At 51.8% G+C, this 18,213-nt stretch overlaps 3 protein-coding genes across 3 annotated transcripts in view; all 3 read left to right on the forward strand.

The window, feature by feature from the left end:
- EMH_0007930 (uncharacterized protein) overlaps positions 1-4,555 on the forward strand; it is a gene marked incomplete at both ends in the record, with an annotated part of 6,988 nt that extends 2,433 nt beyond the window's left edge. Inside the window, 3 exons of the mRNA XM_038022561.1 lie at positions 1-2,532; positions 3,830-4,066; positions 4,313-4,555. The exon at positions 1-2,532 is cut by the window's left edge and continues 441 nt beyond it. Coding sequence (XP_037878415.1) covers positions 1-2,532; positions 3,830-4,066; positions 4,313-4,555 — 3,012 coding nt within the window. The remainder of the gene's footprint in view (positions 2,533-3,829; positions 4,067-4,312) is intronic.
- Positions 4,556-9,223: 4,668 nt separating this feature from the next.
- On the forward strand, positions 9,224-10,703 carry EMH_0007940 (uncharacterized protein; the record flags this gene model as incomplete). Its single annotated transcript, XM_038022562.1, has 3 exons — positions 9,224-9,835; positions 10,253-10,342; positions 10,521-10,703. The coding sequence occupies 3 exons, from the start codon at positions 9,224-9,226 to the stop codon at positions 10,701-10,703; spliced, it is 885 nt and encodes a 294-aa protein (XP_037878416.1).
- A 1,395-nt stretch (positions 10,704-12,098) lies between these two features.
- On the forward strand, positions 12,099-17,451 carry EMH_0007950 (uncharacterized protein; the record flags this gene model as incomplete). The annotated part of the gene is made up of 12 exons (XM_038022563.1): positions 12,099-12,861; positions 12,996-13,130; positions 13,287-13,435; positions 13,832-14,023; positions 14,212-14,248; positions 14,496-14,690; positions 14,939-14,982; positions 15,345-15,384; positions 15,633-15,749; positions 16,383-16,530; positions 16,677-16,803; positions 16,972-17,451. The coding sequence occupies 12 exons, from the start codon at positions 12,099-12,101 to the stop codon at positions 17,449-17,451; spliced, it is 2,427 nt and encodes an 808-aa protein (XP_037878417.1).
- Positions 17,452-18,213: the final 762 nt, after the last annotated feature.

An 18,213-nucleotide genomic window follows, 5' to 3' on the forward strand; every position in this document is an offset into this window, starting at 1 on the left:
TCCGAGCCAGGGGCCCGCGCACCTGCCGGTGCTGCAGCAGCTTTGCCTGCCCCTACAGGAGACGACAGCAGCAGCGCAGCAGCAGCAGCAGCAGCAGCTGCTGCTGCTGCTGCAGCAGCAGCAGCAGCAGCAGCAGCAGCAAAGACAGAGGAGGTGGTGGTACCCCCCGCCAGCCACCTCGCCGATGGCCTCTTCGGGGCTGCGGGGGAGCTGGACGCCTTCGACCCGTCGCTGCTGCCTTCGGTGCTGAGCGACCGCAGCGCGAGCGCAGCAACATCTTTCCGCGTGGAGAGACAGAGACAGAGACAGAGACAGACGGAGACAGAAACAGAGACAGAGAGAGAAGAAGAAGGAGAAGAGGAGGAGACAGAGTGCAAGACAAAAGGAGACAACACGCGCTGCTGCTGCACACCCGGGCTACCCAGCGGCTTTCCCCTGTCTCTCCCCACATACGCCGACGACCACCGCCACAACTGGCGGCTCGCGGCGCGGGCAGTGGAGGCCTTCGGGCCCCCCGGCTGTCTCTGCACCCACGAACCCAACACAGCAGCAGCAGACTGCAGCAGCAGCAGCAGCAGCAGCAGCAGCAGCAGCTATACATACCCTACACACTCACTGGCCTTGTCTGAGGCCGCTCCGCTCTGCTCACCCGTACCCCCCAACCCCACACTCGCATGCAGGCCCCTCGGCCAGGGGCCCCAAGAGGGGCCCCAAGGAGAGGGGCCCCTGTACATCCTCACGCAGCATATACAAGGCGGGGCCCATGCTTCTCTAGATATTTCTGCTGCTGCAGGGCACTGCAGCAGCAGCAATAGGAACAACAGCAGCAGCAACAGCAGCAGCAGCAGCAGCAGCCAGCTACCTCTGCCTCTGCTTCAGGCTCTGCAGCAAACAGCGCGTGCTGCTCTTACTGTTCAGCAGCAGGCGGTCCTCCCGCTGCTGCCGACGCCGCCGCAGCCTGAGGCCGCCCGGCGACTGGAGGAGGTGACGCAGCAAGAGCTCGCGTCCAGTCCCCCCGCTGCCGCTGCTGCTGCTGCTGCTGCTGCTGCTGAAGGGAACGCTGCTGCAGCAGCTGCAGCAGGGCCTGAGGGTGGAGACTGTTCTGTCTGCACCGCCCTCGCGCTGTGTCCCGCTTGGCTGTTGAGTCGGCTGCTGAAGGCGAAGGCGGAGGGTGTCTCGGTGCCTGCGTTGCTGTTGGACCTCGCAGGAGAGACGGAGACAACAGCAGCAGCAGCAGCAGCAGCAGCAGAGCCAGCAGCAGCAGCACTGACACCCGCAGCAGAAGGACACGAAACGCAGAGAAGGTGTACCCCTGTGGGGCTTGGAGACAGGAGCAGCGGAGACACCTCGGGGGGCGACCTGCGTGCTGCTGCCTGTCTCTCTTTCCGGCTTGCTGCATGCAAGATGGCGCTAGGGGGCAGGCGGGGGGCCCCGGGGCTGTCTCCTGAGCTCGAGGCAGAGCTGAGGGGGGCCCCTATGGGTACGCCTATGACGGCGGGAGAGGACCTGGGGAGCTGCTGTGTAGACTGTTGGGTGGCTGCATGCAGCAGCCAGCTGTTTCTGGTGTGTGTTGCGCTGCTGTGCTCGCTGCGGCTGGCGGTGGCTGTCCCCGCAGGAGACAGCTGGAGACTTGTTGCTGCTGCAGAGGCTGCCCCCCGCTTCTGCCTCAAGCAGCAGCAGGTCCTCCGCGACCCAGTCGCTGCGCGCTGGACCTCACACAGCTGCCCCTCAACACCCCTGCCTGTAGAACACAGACGTACACGCACAGATGCAGCAGCTGCAGCAACTGCAGCAGCTGCAGCAACTGCAGCAGCTGCAGCAGATGCTGCAGCAGGCACAGCAGGAGAGAGAAGGAAAAGAGAAGGAGAACCCGCAAGCGAAGGCAAACACATGCAGCAGAAACACCAACGCCCAGCAATGGTGCCGCGAGCCGTCTGGGCTGCGTGGGGCCCTGCAGCGGTTCGCGGTCACCAGCAGCAGCAGCAGCAACAGCAGCAGCAGCAGCAGCAGCAACAGCAGAGGGGGGATCTGCTGGAAGGGGAGATGCAGGTGGCTGTGGTTGGTGCGTCTGCTCGAGCAAATGGGGCTGCATGCGTTTCAAGCCCCACGATGACCGCGCCGTCTGCTGCACAAAGTTCAGAGGAGGAGACAAGTGCATGCGAAGCGCAGGCGGAGGCCGTCTGCTCCTTTTTCAGTGCTCTGTTGACTTGGGAGGAATACCCCTCAGGCCTAGCCTCTTCCTTGGGGGCCCCAGGGGCCCAGGGGGCCCCAGGGGCCCAGGGGGCCCCAGGGGCCCAGGGGGAGGAGAGGGCCCCGCACATCCAGGCAGCTGCGGCCCCCAGGAGCTCGTTGAGGCCGATGAGACTGGCGAAGGAGTGGCTGCCAGCTTGTGCATGGGTGCGCCTGGATGGGCGGCTGCACGGGTCACTCGTGCAGCTGCTGTGTCTGCGGCTGTGGATGCTGCTGACGCAGAGGCCCGGCAGCACGGCGCAGCAGCTGCAGGGGATGCTGTGTCTGCTAGATGACTGCGAGGTGCAGTTCCTTTTGCATGCACTTGTTGAGGAAGGTGTTATCACTGCTTCTGTACTTTGGGGGCCCTCTGCAGCAGCCCGCACCCCTAGCTGCGGTGACCCTGCGGGGGGGCCCCCCAGCACCACAGGAGCAGACGGCAGTGAGCGTGCGCTCCTAACGCAGACATATAAACACGCTGAGAGCTCCAAGAGAGCTGCATGCTGCAACGGGCGGCCTCCTGGGTTCTCTATGGCGAAACATATACTTAGTGTGCAGGCCATATATCTGCCCAATGCAGCAGCGGAGGTGTTACCCAAGTTCCAGCCTCTCCTGCTGCCGAGGCTTTCGCGTTGCAGCTGCGGCTGTGCTGCGCTGCTTTGACCCCGTGTTTTGGCCTCTCTAAGCCAAACGATCACGGATATTTTGTCGCATTGTATTTCTGTATTTTTAATACATAACCTTTTGCAAGTGGAGAAGACCTCGCTGCGTCCTACGCTGCAGCGCGGAACGGAGCTGCCGCCTGTTATGGTGGTTTACCCGCTTACTGAAGTTCTTTTCAGGCAGCCATAGCTGGCGTGTGGTGGTGGTAGCTAAGAGAGCAACTCAGTGCTGGAGCCCAGTGAAGTATGGCTATATATATGTATATAATATATGATATATGTATATATATATATATATATATATATATATATATATCATATAGACACACATGCGGTATTTCATATATTATATACATATATATAATATATATATGTATATAATATATGAAATACCGCATGTGTGTCTGCACAGAACATAGTCAGGCTACAGGTACTACACATATGGCTCTGTTGTAGTGTTGCTGTATATCTACTCTTTAGCTCTTCTCAACCGAAACCTGGCGAAACCTTGCAGCTTTAGTTTCTGTGTCGTGTGAAACATCTTCGTTGCGACGATGGTGTGGCCGAGTTTGCTCATCAATGTAAACATTTTTATTGATAATGCAATATGAAATATTATAATTTAATATTGATTTTTTTATTACTCAGTTTTACAACTGGCTGCTCGGAGGTTACCAGAGAGAGAGGAGCAGCTCCTGTGGTGGTCACTCGTGCACGGACCATTCAACAGGATACATGAATTCTTGTTTCCTTTTAGGTAATTGAAACCACTTTTAAATTTATTTATTAATTTAAATGATTATATTTCAGGTTTCATGGAGCTAGTGTAAGAAAAACTGCCGCTCTGCAGCTTTCGCCGGCGAGGCGGCATCGGGTGCTGCCAGTATACAACAAAAGGCCGCATGAGGTCTTGGGGTGTTTGATATTTTATTGTACAGCTTGGAGAACAACAAAAGAGTATTGATTTGAATATATTAATTACCTTTTTTAAACAGTTTTTGGTCGTCAAACCACTCGCTGGTGATTGCCGCCTCACCAGTATGGCCGGCCGCGCCTTCGTGGTCACCGGGGCCAACAGAGGTATTGGATTCGAAACAGTGAGAGAATTGGGGAAAAGACTAAACCCAAAGGATGCAGCAATTGTCCTTTGCTCTCGAACTTCAGCTGCCGGGGAGGTAAGGCTTGTGTTGCCCGCAGTAGCAACACACCCCAGCCGCATGAACTTTATTATAAAAAAGTATTATAAAATTCGCACTACTGCATTGTCAGCAGGAACAATGCGCCTGAACAGGCGAAATGGAGGAAAACAACACAAACCAAGAACAAATATAACCTTCTCCGTGCTTCTCTTTTGCGGGCTTCGTATGCACACACGATGTGGTGTCCCGTTCTCGTGCGTGTTTGCCTGTTTACTGCGTCAGACAGCAGCTTCATCTCTGGCTAAAGAGGGAATAAAAGCAGACGTGGAGGTGCTTGATATCACAAACGAAGGGAGCCGAAGGAAGTTTGTTACCTCGATTCAAAACAAATACAAGCATGTTGACTGTCTCATCAACAACGCGGGTCAGCTGCAGCGCCCGGATTTCAAGCGTAATGAGAGGTTGGCTTCTCTTTCCATGTGTTCAGGCGCCAACGAAATGATATTTGCACTTGAGGAATATTAAACTCCTCTTCTTTATCCTGTCAGGTATTAATTTTCCTCCTGGGGCCAAGCTGCCGCTCAGTGAACAGGCCAGAGCCATCTGTGCTGTGAACTACTACGGAACTCGAGATGTAGGATTCCTTTGAATAAAAAATACGAGCTTAGCTGCATTTTATCTTTACACAAAAGTATAACATCCATTGAACTATATTTCGGATAGACGGCTCTGCACACAACGCCGCAGAACGCAGCTTATGCTCCAAGATCTGAGATGAAAGCTCAGTTCTTTCACAACGTGACCATTTAATTTTTTATTCAATTTAATTTTTAAATATAATTTTATAGGCGCCAATTAAAATTTCGGCTCTGGTGTTCTCCACAGATCACGATGGCCCTCGCACCCCTGTTCAGAAATAATACAAAAGTGGTATTTCTGTCATCGAACCTCGAGAAAGCGGGGCCCCCATTCATGAGCAAGAGTAACCGGGATCGTTTGCTGGCATCTACCGCTACAGTTGAAGTGAGTGTCCTGCTGGATCATCTGATGTTAACTGTTATGGAAGTGCAGACAACAAGCAGCCTGCAGCACGTATGTTGCGTGCTTGCCATTGATGCGTGGGGAGTGCAGCTGCTTTGAATTGTTCTGGTGGTGGTAGGACATCGATGCTGCTGTTCATGAATACCTACAAGTTGCCCCTAAGGAGTGGATACAAAAGGGATGGCCAAGGCTGCCGTATTTGTTTTCAAAGGTGAGGACCTCACCGCGGAGCCCTCACCCACAAGTTCTCTGAGAGGTTCCGGAGACTTTACTTCGAGTACGCTCCCTCTCATGCATTGTATTTTTACATGCTGCAAACGCGAGTATAGTTTATTTCCGTTCAAAGGCAGTACGCCTCTTCTGCAACAGTTATGCTGGCCCTGCGCCTCAGGCTGCTGTCATTGGTTTGACGGCTGCATTGGCTCGCAAGGCCGACAGACAAACTCTAAACCCCAATGCAGAGGGAATCATTGTCACTGCAGTATATCCGGGTGAGTGAAGCACGTATTCAAAAAGAAACAGAAATTACATGTGTCTCTGGGGTCGGCTGGAGGGGCCCCAAAAGCCTTCAGACTGCCCCTGGGGGGAGCTGTGAATGGTGAGCTAGTTGACCCCTTGCAAAAGCGTGTCTGCTGCTATGCACTCTAATGCACAGGATGGTGTAAGACAGACATGGCAGGCTGGAAGGCTCCACCGCTGTCAGCTGCGGAGGGAAGCAAAACAGTCGCTGAACTCGCCCTAAGCGCAGGCAGAAAGGAACAGGGAAAGCTCGTGGTAGAAGGCAGAGAGATAAGGACACCGTCTGAACTGTAGGAAAACTCTCTGCTTGTTCGCTGCCTTCACCTAAGTGGCCTGAAACCGACCTCATGAGCGGTAGCCCGTCTGTACCTGGGCTTCTCTGTATCTTTGAATCAAAATTCCTCTTAGTTACCTGCACCGTTCTTGCAAACGGGGTCGTGTTGGTTGTTGTTGGCATGGCTGCTGCGAAGCTGTACTGGAGGTGCCCTATCTGCTATGGCTTACGCCTAGTAGGCTCCTGCATAGCAGCAGACATGCTTTTTTAGGGCTTTTCTTATCAACCGCTCGTCCTTGGGGCAGCATACGAGCCTTTGGGGCCCCTTCAGTGGCGACCAGAAACAGTTTTTTCATGTCAAGTGTATATCACTGCGAACGGAACAGCATGTACAACAGAACGAGCGGCGCTATAGGGAAGCCTCTGCCCACAGTCAACGGAACAGAGATTATATTCAGGGTAAGCAAAGGCACGCCGATGCCTGCCGACGTAAACGAAGGTCCAGTGCTTGCACTGTATCTCCGGTGCATGTGTCTGGCACTTGTTCCTCGGTGCGGCTCCTCTTTTTTTTGCTGGGGCCTTGCGCGGCCGGTGGTGCGCGTGGGGAAGCAACTCATTGCTGCTTTTGTGGTTGAGAAGCACCACGTAGCAGTGGCCGAGCAAATCCAGGAGGGTACTCCTGTGCAGCAGGATCCATGAGACCCACCAATCGCCACCTTCTCATCTAATACGTCAATACATCAAGCACAGAACCTCCGCGTCCAACATGAAGGCAGCTCCCAGCTGGCTTTGCAAGGCGTTGTTCATTTCACATTACCATGTGTATATATATATATATATATATATATATATATATATATATATATATATATATATATATATATATATGTGTGTGTGTGTGTTTTTATAACTGTTGGGTTATTTAGAAAACCCCCCCTTCACCTTCTTACAGAGACAAGGCAGGTCGAGGGACGTAAACCCAACTATCGGTCTGTAGTGCAATTATAGCAGGAAACAAACCCGACAACACCCAGTAGATCTCCTTAAGTGCATTTGGCTGGTGCATATTTATAGGAGCAGTGTAAAGAATGAACCCACAACGAAACGAAGCACACTACAGGTGGAGAACGTCGACCATGTTGCTCATGTAAACCCACGTTCCGTCCCCTACGCAGCGGCACGGTAGACTTGCATGTTTGTGTCTGTTCGTAGCTGGACTGGTAGTTGGCTTTCTTTCAATTACTCCTTGCACTCTCGTTGGCTTTGTTTCCGCTACTTGTAGCACTTATGTAGTGCGGTCGCACTACAGCAGGAAAGTTCTATTATATTAGCCAGTCCCTTCTTTTCTCGTCTTAGTTGATAATTCACAACTCCCACTTGGGAAAATGCTTAGCTCACGTATGCACTTGCCGTTAGGATTCTTCACACAGTACTCACACAGTCGTATGCAACCTGGTGGCCTGCCTGGGCGAAGCCGCAGCCGACTGACTGCGGCGCCAGGGGACATCGCCGAGCTCAGCCCCACTCCAGGTCAACACGCTATTCATGTATTTTCAGGAGCTTGACTTATCCGTGTGAATATGTTTTGCGCATCTATCTTCTTCATTTCGTACGTTCCGTACCCCTACCACCTTTCCTAGGCTATCCACTGTGCCAGGTGTGTGTGTGCACGACAACGTGAATGGAGTATTGGTTCTTGTTCCTAAGCGTACTCTCGCGATCGTAGTCGTATTGAACTAGAAGTTTAAATTTTTTAATTCAAGGAAATTTGGTTCATCCTTTCTAGAAGAGGAATTTCCTCTTCCTTTCTTGCCCTGTTGAACCCCAGGGCATTACAACGTAGAGTTGCAGTTGGCGTTGTTTCTTAACTTGAAGCTCTTGGGGCTTGTACTTGGGCTAATTTATGTTAAACGCGTCGTTTAAGGTTCAAGTTAGCTTTTTTCCTACTTAGTGAAGCATTCAAATTTGAGTAAATTCGGAGTTGTGTGTTCTATACCTTTATTCCAGCTTGACCATTCCCCTTCACTAGGAAGTGGCCGCTGGTTCTGAGTTAGCCTCATCCATGTCGCAGTGACGGTCTAAGGCAACTGGACGTCATGATTAGTTAATGTGACCTCTTCTTAGAAGGTATTTCTAACTTTTTTGCTTTATCCGCTTAGTCTTTTGTTATTTCTGCAGATTTACACTCCTTTGCACGCCGATTGCGCAATGTGTGCCTGGGTAGTACGAAGCGAGCTGCGCGTCGACACCCATTTAACTATCTTTTTGGGGTGTATACGCATTAAATTCCCAAGAATATAATTGGCAAGTTGAATAAAGATGAGTTGAAACGTTGGGAGAAATGGCAAAGAGGGTTGGGGTGTGCTGCGACCGACGGCTACACTGTTAACTCGGCGGCGGCAGCGACAATCAGCTCGCCTGGCTGGCTGTGGTAGCTGGGGCGTTTCGCCTGTGTCATTCTTTCTTCAAAAAACCCTAAAACTCTTTGCTAAATCTTCGTTCTACTTAGCAGAAGAAGTATTCCGCGTTCACCTTCTTGTAGCTTCACCGGTTGCCTTCGCCGACTGCCACGCAACTTCACGTGAGCCTGCCACACAGCATTAAAAACGCATCAATTTGTGTTTCAACTATCTTTTGTGAGCTTGCTTGTCAATAAAGTGTCCTCAATATGGTGTCATTTGGAAACACGGGAGAGGGTTATTCGGTTGAGAGCACGCAGCCTCCTGCTGCCGCCAACTGGCGTCGATACTGCGCCCGGGCGGCGCAGTATCGACGCCAGTTCGCATTGGCGGCTTAGACAAGCACTTCGTGTGCAGCACCCTTTTGAGACAGTTGTCCTCATTCTCACTTGATGAGCAGTTGTAGCTCAGATCAAAACCGTGTTGTCTGGTGTGCTGGAGAGACCTCTGTTCCAGCGCCTTCTGCAGCAATATGCAAACAGAGTTCCCTCCAACCGCTGTCTGTCGTTGAAGGCAAATGAACTGGCCCATCTGTGCTTGCCTGAACCAACTTTCGTTCTCTTGGTGGCGCATCTGGGGACTTCTTGCGTTGCTGTGTGCACTCCTCTGTATCTGTTGGTCTGTCTTCGGTTCGTGCATTCAGCTGCCTGGGTTCTATAGGGAGTCTGCGGTTTTGGGGGGCGATGTGTGTTGTGTTCTGCAGCAGTACTACGAACTACCCGGCAAGCATTTCCCTTGGGTTTAAGGCAACACGCAGCAAGGGCTCTGGCTGTTGCCCGCAGTATCTGTTTTCCGTAGCATTGCCTTCTGTTCAACGCATCTTAGTCCCCCCGAATTCCCTCAAATTTTGGGTGTACGTACATCCCAGGAGCGATTTAAGCCTGATTCAGTCGTGAAAATATGGCAGACAGAGAGCCTGCTGTGGCGGGAGTACCCAGCGAGCGCCTCTCGCAGATGGCGTCGCCTCAGCTGCTGCAGAGGCCACGTCGCAACAGCGCGTTGGGGTTAACGTATTCTCCTTTCAAAGATGAAGTTAGAGCAATACTGCATCCCTGTAACCCTTGCAGCAGCAGCAGAAAGAACACGCCAAGAGAGGCGAAGGACATGTTGAAGATGACTCCCCCGGGATACGCCGGCATATCCACCGCGCAGCTCAACAACGCCCTCTTCAGTAATGGCAGCAAAAAACAGTCCGCAGCAGCGAACAAATCCGACCAAATGACTTCACTCTTCTCCTCTGCAGGCAGCAAATCTCCCGGAACCCAAATGCATCAGAGAGGAGGAACGCGACCGCTGAGACAGTATGTCTCCACCGATCAGCTTCCCCGAGCTTTCTGCACCAAGTTTCAAGTCACGGATCCTTTAACCGGCCGCACTGAAATCATGACTGCCAGAAGACCGGGAAATGCAGCAACAGAAATCAACCTCGCCAGCTTTGACTCCTACATGCTCCCCAGAGAACGAACATTCTCCGTGCAGAAGGCCAAGGACAACATAGACCATAACTTACTGGTGGGCTACCTGAAAATCGTAGAAACTAATATATATAATATATAATGTACATATTTTTATATATCATATGCATAACTAATGGCGTTTAGTACCATTCACTTCATTACACGTGCAACAATTGGGCTCTGTTTATACACGCGGTGCAGAATTAAACCCAAAGCTGGCAGTATGAGACCCTACTCCTTTCGTTCTAGCAGTAGCAGCAGGATCAGCGCTCAGGCCTTTTGCAAATGAGTCAAGGAAACACGAACGCCTTAGGCTTTGGTGGTCACGGTGCATTAGGCAACGGGACTGCTAGTCCCATGCCCTTCCTTTTTCGAGTAGCAGTCTGCCAAATACGGAGAAGTAAGGAAACTGATATTAGTAGCTAGTAGTTGCATGATGGCAACATCTGAAATTTGCCTTTGTGGTTGACAGGGTCTAATGCCTAAACCGAACACGGAGTTGAAGTTCTCTGTGAGAAGCATCGCCAGGCGACACCACCAGCCGACGCTCGAGTGCAAAGAAGTAAGTTTGTGCCGTTGCAGACGCAAACAGTATACGACAGAGGCTTTTTTATTGCGTACAGAGACAGTCTGTCTGTGTATGCTTACGGGAGGGGGGCAGCTAAACTAGCACATTGCTGGAGAAGACGGACGCATTTTGAATGAGGGCAACCAGTGATGTGGCTTTTCTGTGAATGCAGGATTGGATGACTCCCACAGCCTCTGCCAACGTTTGCAAACCTCTGGGCCTCTCGAAGCGCCACGCTGGCTTCCCTTGGAACCCCACCGAAACCGACAACATCGCCCACACCTATGGAGGGCAGTCCGCGGCATCCCCCCGCACCACACGGGCCTGCATCAGGCCTGCCTTCATCCCCTCGTGATACGAGCAGAGTTGAGGGAGGATTTAGTTCGTCCGTAGTCTTGGATCGGGCAGAGAAATAAGATGTATTTCTGCTCGCGTGCTGATACACCACGACAGTGTGGCTCACTCCAAGCAGAGGCAGTTTTAATATTTTGCTTCAGCAGCAGATGCTGCTGTTTGCGTCTTAGCAATGAGTCGCACAGCTTTAAGGAACTAACGAACGCTTCAAGTAAACGGCTACAAGCAAACAATGCTCGCTTCTGGACGCAGTGTACGTGTGTGGTGTCCATCGCCTATGTTGGAGGCGACAGAGGTCACCCAGTAGCCCTCTAGAGTACAGGTTGCCAACGCTTCACTCGTTTTAAACCTCTTCTGAGGTACACCGTTCAACTGTGTCACATTCCAAACAGGATGTGGACGAGTTCAGCAGCACGGGATGCCCAGGTCGCAGGCTCTTGCGTTGGCGTTAAGAGTCGCATCCACAAAATAAGTTTAAAACTCCAAAATGAGGGGGATCTGTTGATTGTGGCAGGGTTTACTTAGACCCTGCAGTTGTCGCCAACGACGATAAGTGTGCAACTCTTCGTGCAATAAAACGGTTGGATACGGGTGAAGCGAGAGTCGCCTGTCTTTTCTGACGATACTCAGGCGAAAATGCACATGCCAGAAATAAACTAGACCTTCGAGCTGCTTCGGGTTGTGGCGGAAGGATGAGTTTTTTGAAGCCTCCAACATGCTACAGGTTTCTGCCAGACAGGCATGCCCGCTGTAGATAAAGACCTACTCACACACTCCTGCAGCTTACGCTTCAGTTTTGACACGTAAAATGAGTTACTCCATTAATCTTCTAATTGAATAATACATCAAAAGAACTCGTTTCATAGCTGAGACTCCTGCACGCCCCGGCACTTCCGGTGGGCTGACCACCCGACCACGTGCGGCCCCAGAAGACCGTGTGCAGCCCTGTGTTTCCGCATACTGATAACATACGCATTTACTCTGTCTTCGTTTCTATTTGGCTGTGGTGCTGTGCGAAGAAAAGGGAAGGAGGTGTAAATTAGCTAGGGGTTTCTGTTGGGTCCACCGGCCGTGACAGTTTCGCCGGCGGTCTGGGGGTCACTTGACCCGTTTCGCGACGAAAGTCTGCATACCTTTCAAAACTGAAATAATTCCCCTGATATTTTCTTGTTTTAATTGAAACTGTTTTCTCCCTTAGGTTTCTTCGAGCACGATGAACAGAGGCCAGCAAGATGACTGCGCAGGACAAGCCGCTTCACCAGACCAAACAAACGACACCTTCGAAGAGCCAACCCCTCCTCAGCACTCCTGTCATCCCCCAAAATGCCGCTTTTTGGCCCCAGGGGCTCTCGTAGGTGCGGGAAATTGGGTTCATCAGCGTACGTGGGCTGCGCAGATGCTCACAGCAACTCTTTTCCTTACTCTGTGGGACCCCTCACGGTTAGTAGACGGGCAGTCGATGGAGTTTGAGTATAACAGCCAACCTTCAGAGGTCCCCATAATATTCGAGGAAGAAATGCAGGCTTCGCCGGAACTGCCACAGGAGCCCTCTACGTCCTATGAGGCAACGGCGGGCTTCGAGGCATCCCCTACGGTGAATAGCGCTGTGGTGCCAGATGCAGAACAGCAAAGCAACGGCGACTTCACTGAGACTCCACCATCTCTGATAGAAATTGCAAGTATGCAAGGGACCCCTGGAGGAGCAAATGCAAGCCCAGCTCCTGGGGACGCCCGAGGACTGGATGCGATCGTTCCCTTTCTGTTGCCTTTGCGGCCCTATGCGCCAATTTTCTCCGGACCGGAAGGCTCCATTGGAGTTTCTGGTGGGGCAGAAGATGTTGGCGCGTTTTCTATAGCTGGTAGCAGCGTTGAAACGTTAGCTGCGCCTCCTCGGTTTGCTTTTTACGGGCCGCAGAGCGAAGACCTGAGGGTAGATGACTGTCAGCACTTCGACGCCTTCCTCGTCTCTCCTCTGCCGTCTTCTGTAGCTTCCAGGTTCAGCAATTTCGTGCAAAAAGAGAATGCACAGACAGACGGCATGCCGTACTTGCACCACATTCACGGACGACCCGCAGAGGACCCAGCAGATGGCGAGGAGAACCCTCGTCTCGCGGTGGAGGGAGGCAAAGTGACGCCTCTTTGGTCCGAGTTCACAGAAGGTCAGACACGTCTGTACCTCTTCGATTCTGCTGAGGCCCTTTGTGCGTTCACTGTTTGCATCTGAGTCCCGGAGACGCCTCCTTTCTTCCTGCCTTCTCAACTGAAGACTAGGATGCCCGGGCGTTGTGTGCAGAGAACCCCGTATTCCGCATGGATGAGGGAACAGTGACCCTGATTCGTCTGGTAGCCCCCGTCAAGAGCGCCTACGACGCTATGGCTTCCATGATGTTGATGCCAATCATCGACGTGAACCTAGCCTACGGAGACGGTAGGTAGTAGGGCTGCATGCGCAACGAGGTCAGAGGCTGCTCGTAGTCGCTCTAGTCAAGTTCAGTCGGCCACAGGCAGGTGTCGGGGGGTGTAGGCTTTAGATTTGAGGGTGCCAAGTCTAGGCTTCAGACTGCTGCGGTGAGATGTCGCGCAGGGCTCGTCCTGTCTTACAAAGTCAGCGGCGAGGAGGGGAAGCAAGCAGACCACCAGCACCAGGACGAGACCCACCGTCCGGTGGCCGAGCTTCACGTTGTCTACAAGAGCTGCTTTGCTGTTGAAGGCGACAGCAGAGACCCCATCTCTGTACGCGCTGAACTCCGCCTGGGGGGATGCGAACCTGTCGTTCTCATGTGGAAGGTCGTCTGCTCCGCTGGCGCGCTCCTGCAGGGCAAGTTGCACGTTTCCCTCGTGCATGCGTTTGTTTATAGCTGGTGCAGTGAAAAACAAGGCATTCTAGGGCTACCCTCTTTTTATTTTGCTCTGTATGAAAATGAAACATCAGAAACTGCGCGACCTGCTGCACTGACGAGAAGTCGGGTTTTGTTCTTATGGCCCGTGCCCTGTTGGCCGTTCTGTGCATGCTGGAGTATGGGAAAGAAGAACGAGGCAGTATAGTGTGTGTAGGCATTTGTTTGCCTTCACCTGAACTCAGAGGCGCCCTCAGGCTTCCACATATCGGTCGGCCCGCTGACGCCGCAGCCCAGCAAGAGCGGGGCCGCTTCTTGGACGCGTAGCGCCGCTGACCTGCCGTGGGACCCGAGCCTCGCTCCTTCTCCAACTGTAGCAGAGCTGCGGACGGTGACAGCGAAGGAAGGCGACCTGGTGGCCAATGGGGTTGCAACGGATCGAGTCGCAGCTGTACAGCCAACCACTCTGGTGTTTGACCCGTCGGTAGGACCAACTACTATATTAACTGACATCTACAATCAGTCGTTCAACACTCCCCTCACGGTTCGCTTGGTGTTCAGAGATGAAACGTGCTTATTACATGCATGCGGTGCCGAAATCGAATCAGTGCGCACAGCAACACCTCGCTTCCTGAGGGTTTTACCGCGAGCTGCCTTCTGCTTTGGCCGCAGCAAGAATTTGTCGAGATGTACGCATGGTGTCGCGGATGTAAGGATGGAAAACTAGAGATGCAAATTCCAACAACAGGCGAGTTCAAAACAACTAAAACCTGCATGCTGCACATTCTCATGTTGACGGAGCCCATCATTCCTTAATGATGCAACTGAAGGTGTTGTAAAACATATATAAGTAAAAAATTCCGCTATAGACGGACTGCACCGCTAGCATTCATTATATGTATTGCCAAACAATGTTGAATGCTGGAATATTTGTTGTGTGCTTGTTTGTTTGTCAGCCGCCGATCTGCAAGTGATGTATCCTCTATTGTACAACTACGTCGGAAGTAGCAAAAGAGAAGAAACAGAGACGGAGCAGTCGGTTAGTCTCGTCGCGTCGAAGCCATCTTCTCACGTTGTTCTGAGGGATGTGCTCCCCGGTTTAGAGGAAAACGTGCGCAGATTCATTCTTCAGTTTCAGTGCAAGTCGGAGGGTATGTCTTACTTTGCACGGAGGATAACAGCTAACATCCTCAAGTAGTCCTTGCCTCCTCTGATCCAAAACAATTCAACATTTCAGCTGCAGTGAAGAGGCTTTTTTAGACAGTATAGCGCCGCTCGCTTCCCTCTGTGCTCCTGAACGTGCTGCACCAAATGCCTAAGATGCCATCTCAGATGCCTAAGATGCTATCCATATCAGTCATTTTAGGCCTTATGCTTCTTTGCTGGTGACCTGCCACAGGGGAGTCGATTGTTGGTATGGACTTCTCCTTCCATGGCTACAGAGTGAGCTATCGCGCTGACAGCAAGCAAAACCCTACACCCTAAAACCCTTAACCCTTATCCCAATACCGACGTTGCTTTTTCCATTTGATTCACGAACACATTCCCGCTTCTCCCTGCTAGCTCTCTACTTGCTTTGAGCTGCTTCGAAGTTTGTATGGAGTGTTCGTGGAACGAAAGCGTCAACCCTGCAGCTCAGCGGCTAGTGCATACTCGCTAGTTACGTTGTTCCCTCTCTGTCTTGTACGGCGAAATGTTTTTGCTTACGAAGCTATTCATAATCACCTCAAGGTCGACGTCTTGCGCATTCTACACTGCTGAATGCAAAAGTCTGTGGATGCTTCGTTTTGTGGTCCCCGTTGCAGGATGTTCAGATTTTCCTGAAGAAGAAATGCGTTGCCCCGGGTAAGGCAGCAAACCCGTCGATGATTGGAAAAAGTATACTCTGTAGCAGCTCAATCGGCCTTAGTGCCAAAACGTCACTAAACAGGTGGTGATGAAATATGTGCAGTTGTTCCCCAGAGCTATCAGGCTGCCTTGAAGTGCATGCAGCGCTATGCAAGGCGCTGTTTATGACTAGAAGAACGCTGGCAGTACAGTTGTTTATTAAGAAGGAACGTTAAGCTGTTTCCTCCTGCATTTGCTGCTTGCAGCCTCGGCGAGTCTTCGGGACCCATCCTGCAGCTCTGGGGTTCTCAGCGAGGACGGGGCGGTTTGTTGCGCCGCCTCTTGCGGCTCGTGTGGTGGCGATGGTTGTGAAGACCGAGAAGGTAAGGAATTATCTGTTGTATCTTCAGCTGTTCTTTTATCCTTACAACAGTTCTTTTGTATTTTCACATCAATGTGCAAACGGCGTCGCCGGATTCTGTAGACATACGTGGACAGAAATGGTGGCGTGACGCCTACAGGGCAGGCTTCAGTAATACACTTCGGCTACAATACGGCAAACGTGTACTGCCTAGTTACTGTGTAAGTGCTGGTGGACAACAGGAGGCCTCGCTGGCTGCTGCGTGAAACACATTGTCTCCTCGGCTCTACCGTGCGCTGTCACTACGGCTCCATGCGTCATGAACGGTGAGAACTGACAAAAGGGTGAAAGCGAAAACCGGCGAAATAGACAGTGGATCTGCACACTTAAAAACATTGTCTAGCTGCACGCATGATGATCAAATATTATGAATTAAGCCGCTTCAGAATGGCAGTCAACTAGGGAGGGGCGGGACAGACCTTCAACTATTGTTCTAACATTGTGTAGTACTTGTATTTGTACCTTTGATCATACATAAAATACTGCACATACACATACGCACATTATGTATGTACGTGTCGATCTTGTGACAGTAGAACTAGTCTTTTCATCGGTGAATGTCTTGCTCAGTGTGGTGCACTAACGTTTTGTGCAGCGCAACAGAACACAGCAACTAAGGAGCTCCGAATGGCTTTGGCGCTGCCTGAGGAGGCCCCTGCCCCTGCACAACGCTTTAGCTTGTTGTTGGCTCCTTTGTGGCTGATATGCTTCTGTCTCTCCATTTTAAAGCTTTTCTTGTGGTGGTCAGTGACGCAGAAGCAGAAGTTCCCCTTGCCCTATTTTCGAGCAACTCGTAAAACACAAAGACCCACGTTGGAGAACAAAGGCATTTTAGGGGGTGTAGGTTTGTATTGGTTTGCTTGCGCCTGTCTCCATGCTGTTGCTACAGCCTCGTTGCCGGGGCCCTTGTCGTCTACGTCTTTACCGTCTGCTACGGAATCCAAGTCATGAAGGAACCCTTCCCTGTGGCGGCAGCTCCTTCTGCCTCTCAGCTGTTCAACACCATCTTGTTGGTTGTAAGTTTAGGGCAAGACAGCGTCAAATACGCCATTGGAACTATCCTGCCACTGTTGCTAAGAGCAGATGATGTGAATATCTCAGCGAAATCAAGTGAAGGCCGGGACTCCCTCGAAGAGAACATTCGATATGCTTTCCTGTATCTGTTTTGTTCATGTTTTAACTAGGCTGGCCATCTGCGGCATCTGTACAAAACGCACGGCGGCTCCGTCTTCGCCGGGGAGGGTTTTCACTCGTACACTCCGTTTGAGGAGAGGGACGGGAAGGCGGCTGGCCGCAAGCTGAGTAGTAAAGAGGATCCTTTCTGCCCTCCCGTGCGCTGGCGTGTGAGTGAGGAGCGTACCTCCTGCATTCGTCTTACTTCCTTCAAGGCGAAAGCAGGAAGAGAAGCACACCCAAACCCGCATCCCCCTGAGGTCATTCGGCCTCTGGAGTTCTGCGACATCGAAGCAGACGGTGCAGATATCCGCGACAGAAACGACCCCACAGACGACACTCTCTGGGAGGAGCCCCAAGGCGACTTTCAAACAGACACCTGGGCAGAAGACACCACCGCAATCCTCGGTCCCCAGCAAGACGAGTACTCGAACCCGCAAGGCAGTCAGCACTACAGACAGTTCTCGGGGAACTCCTACGAGCCCTTTTGAGACGCTTGTCTGCCTTCCTGTGTGGCTGCGGGTCTCAGACGCAGCTGTACAGACTGTACAGACACCCCAGGTCCAAAACAACCGTCAAGTCTCTACAAGCTACAGAAGCCGATCACACAGCAGCGGGTAGCACAATGCCCATTGTCTCTGTCTCTGTTGAGTCAGTGCGGATTCTCTTTAGAGAGCTTGCTTGCCTTTTTGAATGTCAGCGCGTCAAATATTGTCTCGGTTCAGCAGCCAAACTGTATTTGTTTCGCGTGCTGTTGAATTTTGCTTCTGCTGATCCTATGTCATCTTTATTTGCGGATTTCCCTTCTACCCCGACTCGCTATTATTCTTTAGATGATCGGGGGCCCCTTTAGAGCGTTTTTTTTTCGACTTTCTTGCGCGCTCTTGGCCCGTGCCATCGCCGGCAATTCAATTTGGCTGACAACACTTTGCAATGTCGTAATACGTTTTTTTTATGTTTGTTGGCTATTGTTTCGTTTTGTTTTGCTTTGGAACTGTTCTCGCCTCAGGCGAGCACCGCTCTAAAGCGTTTTGTCACACTCAGGGTTTGTCTTGCAGAGATGAGCAGCAGCGACAGCAGGCAGAGCAGCAGCAGCAGCAGTAGCAGCAGAAGCAGAAGCAGCAACCCTCGTATAGGTCTCCTATGATTTCGAAGCAAATCCTCTCAGTGCCCAGGTGTGTGTAGCAGCTGAAAGAATGTGCGGTTTCTCCCCCCCTGTGCAGACAGTTCACCGAACAAGTATCAACGGGGTG

Source organism: Eimeria mitis, genomic scaffold (assembly GCF_000499745.2).
Source record: "Eimeria mitis Houghton genomic scaffold, Emh_scaff324, whole genome shotgun sequence".
Lineage (NCBI taxonomy): Eukaryota > Apicomplexa > Conoidasida > Eucoccidiorida > Eimeriidae > Eimeria > Eimeria mitis.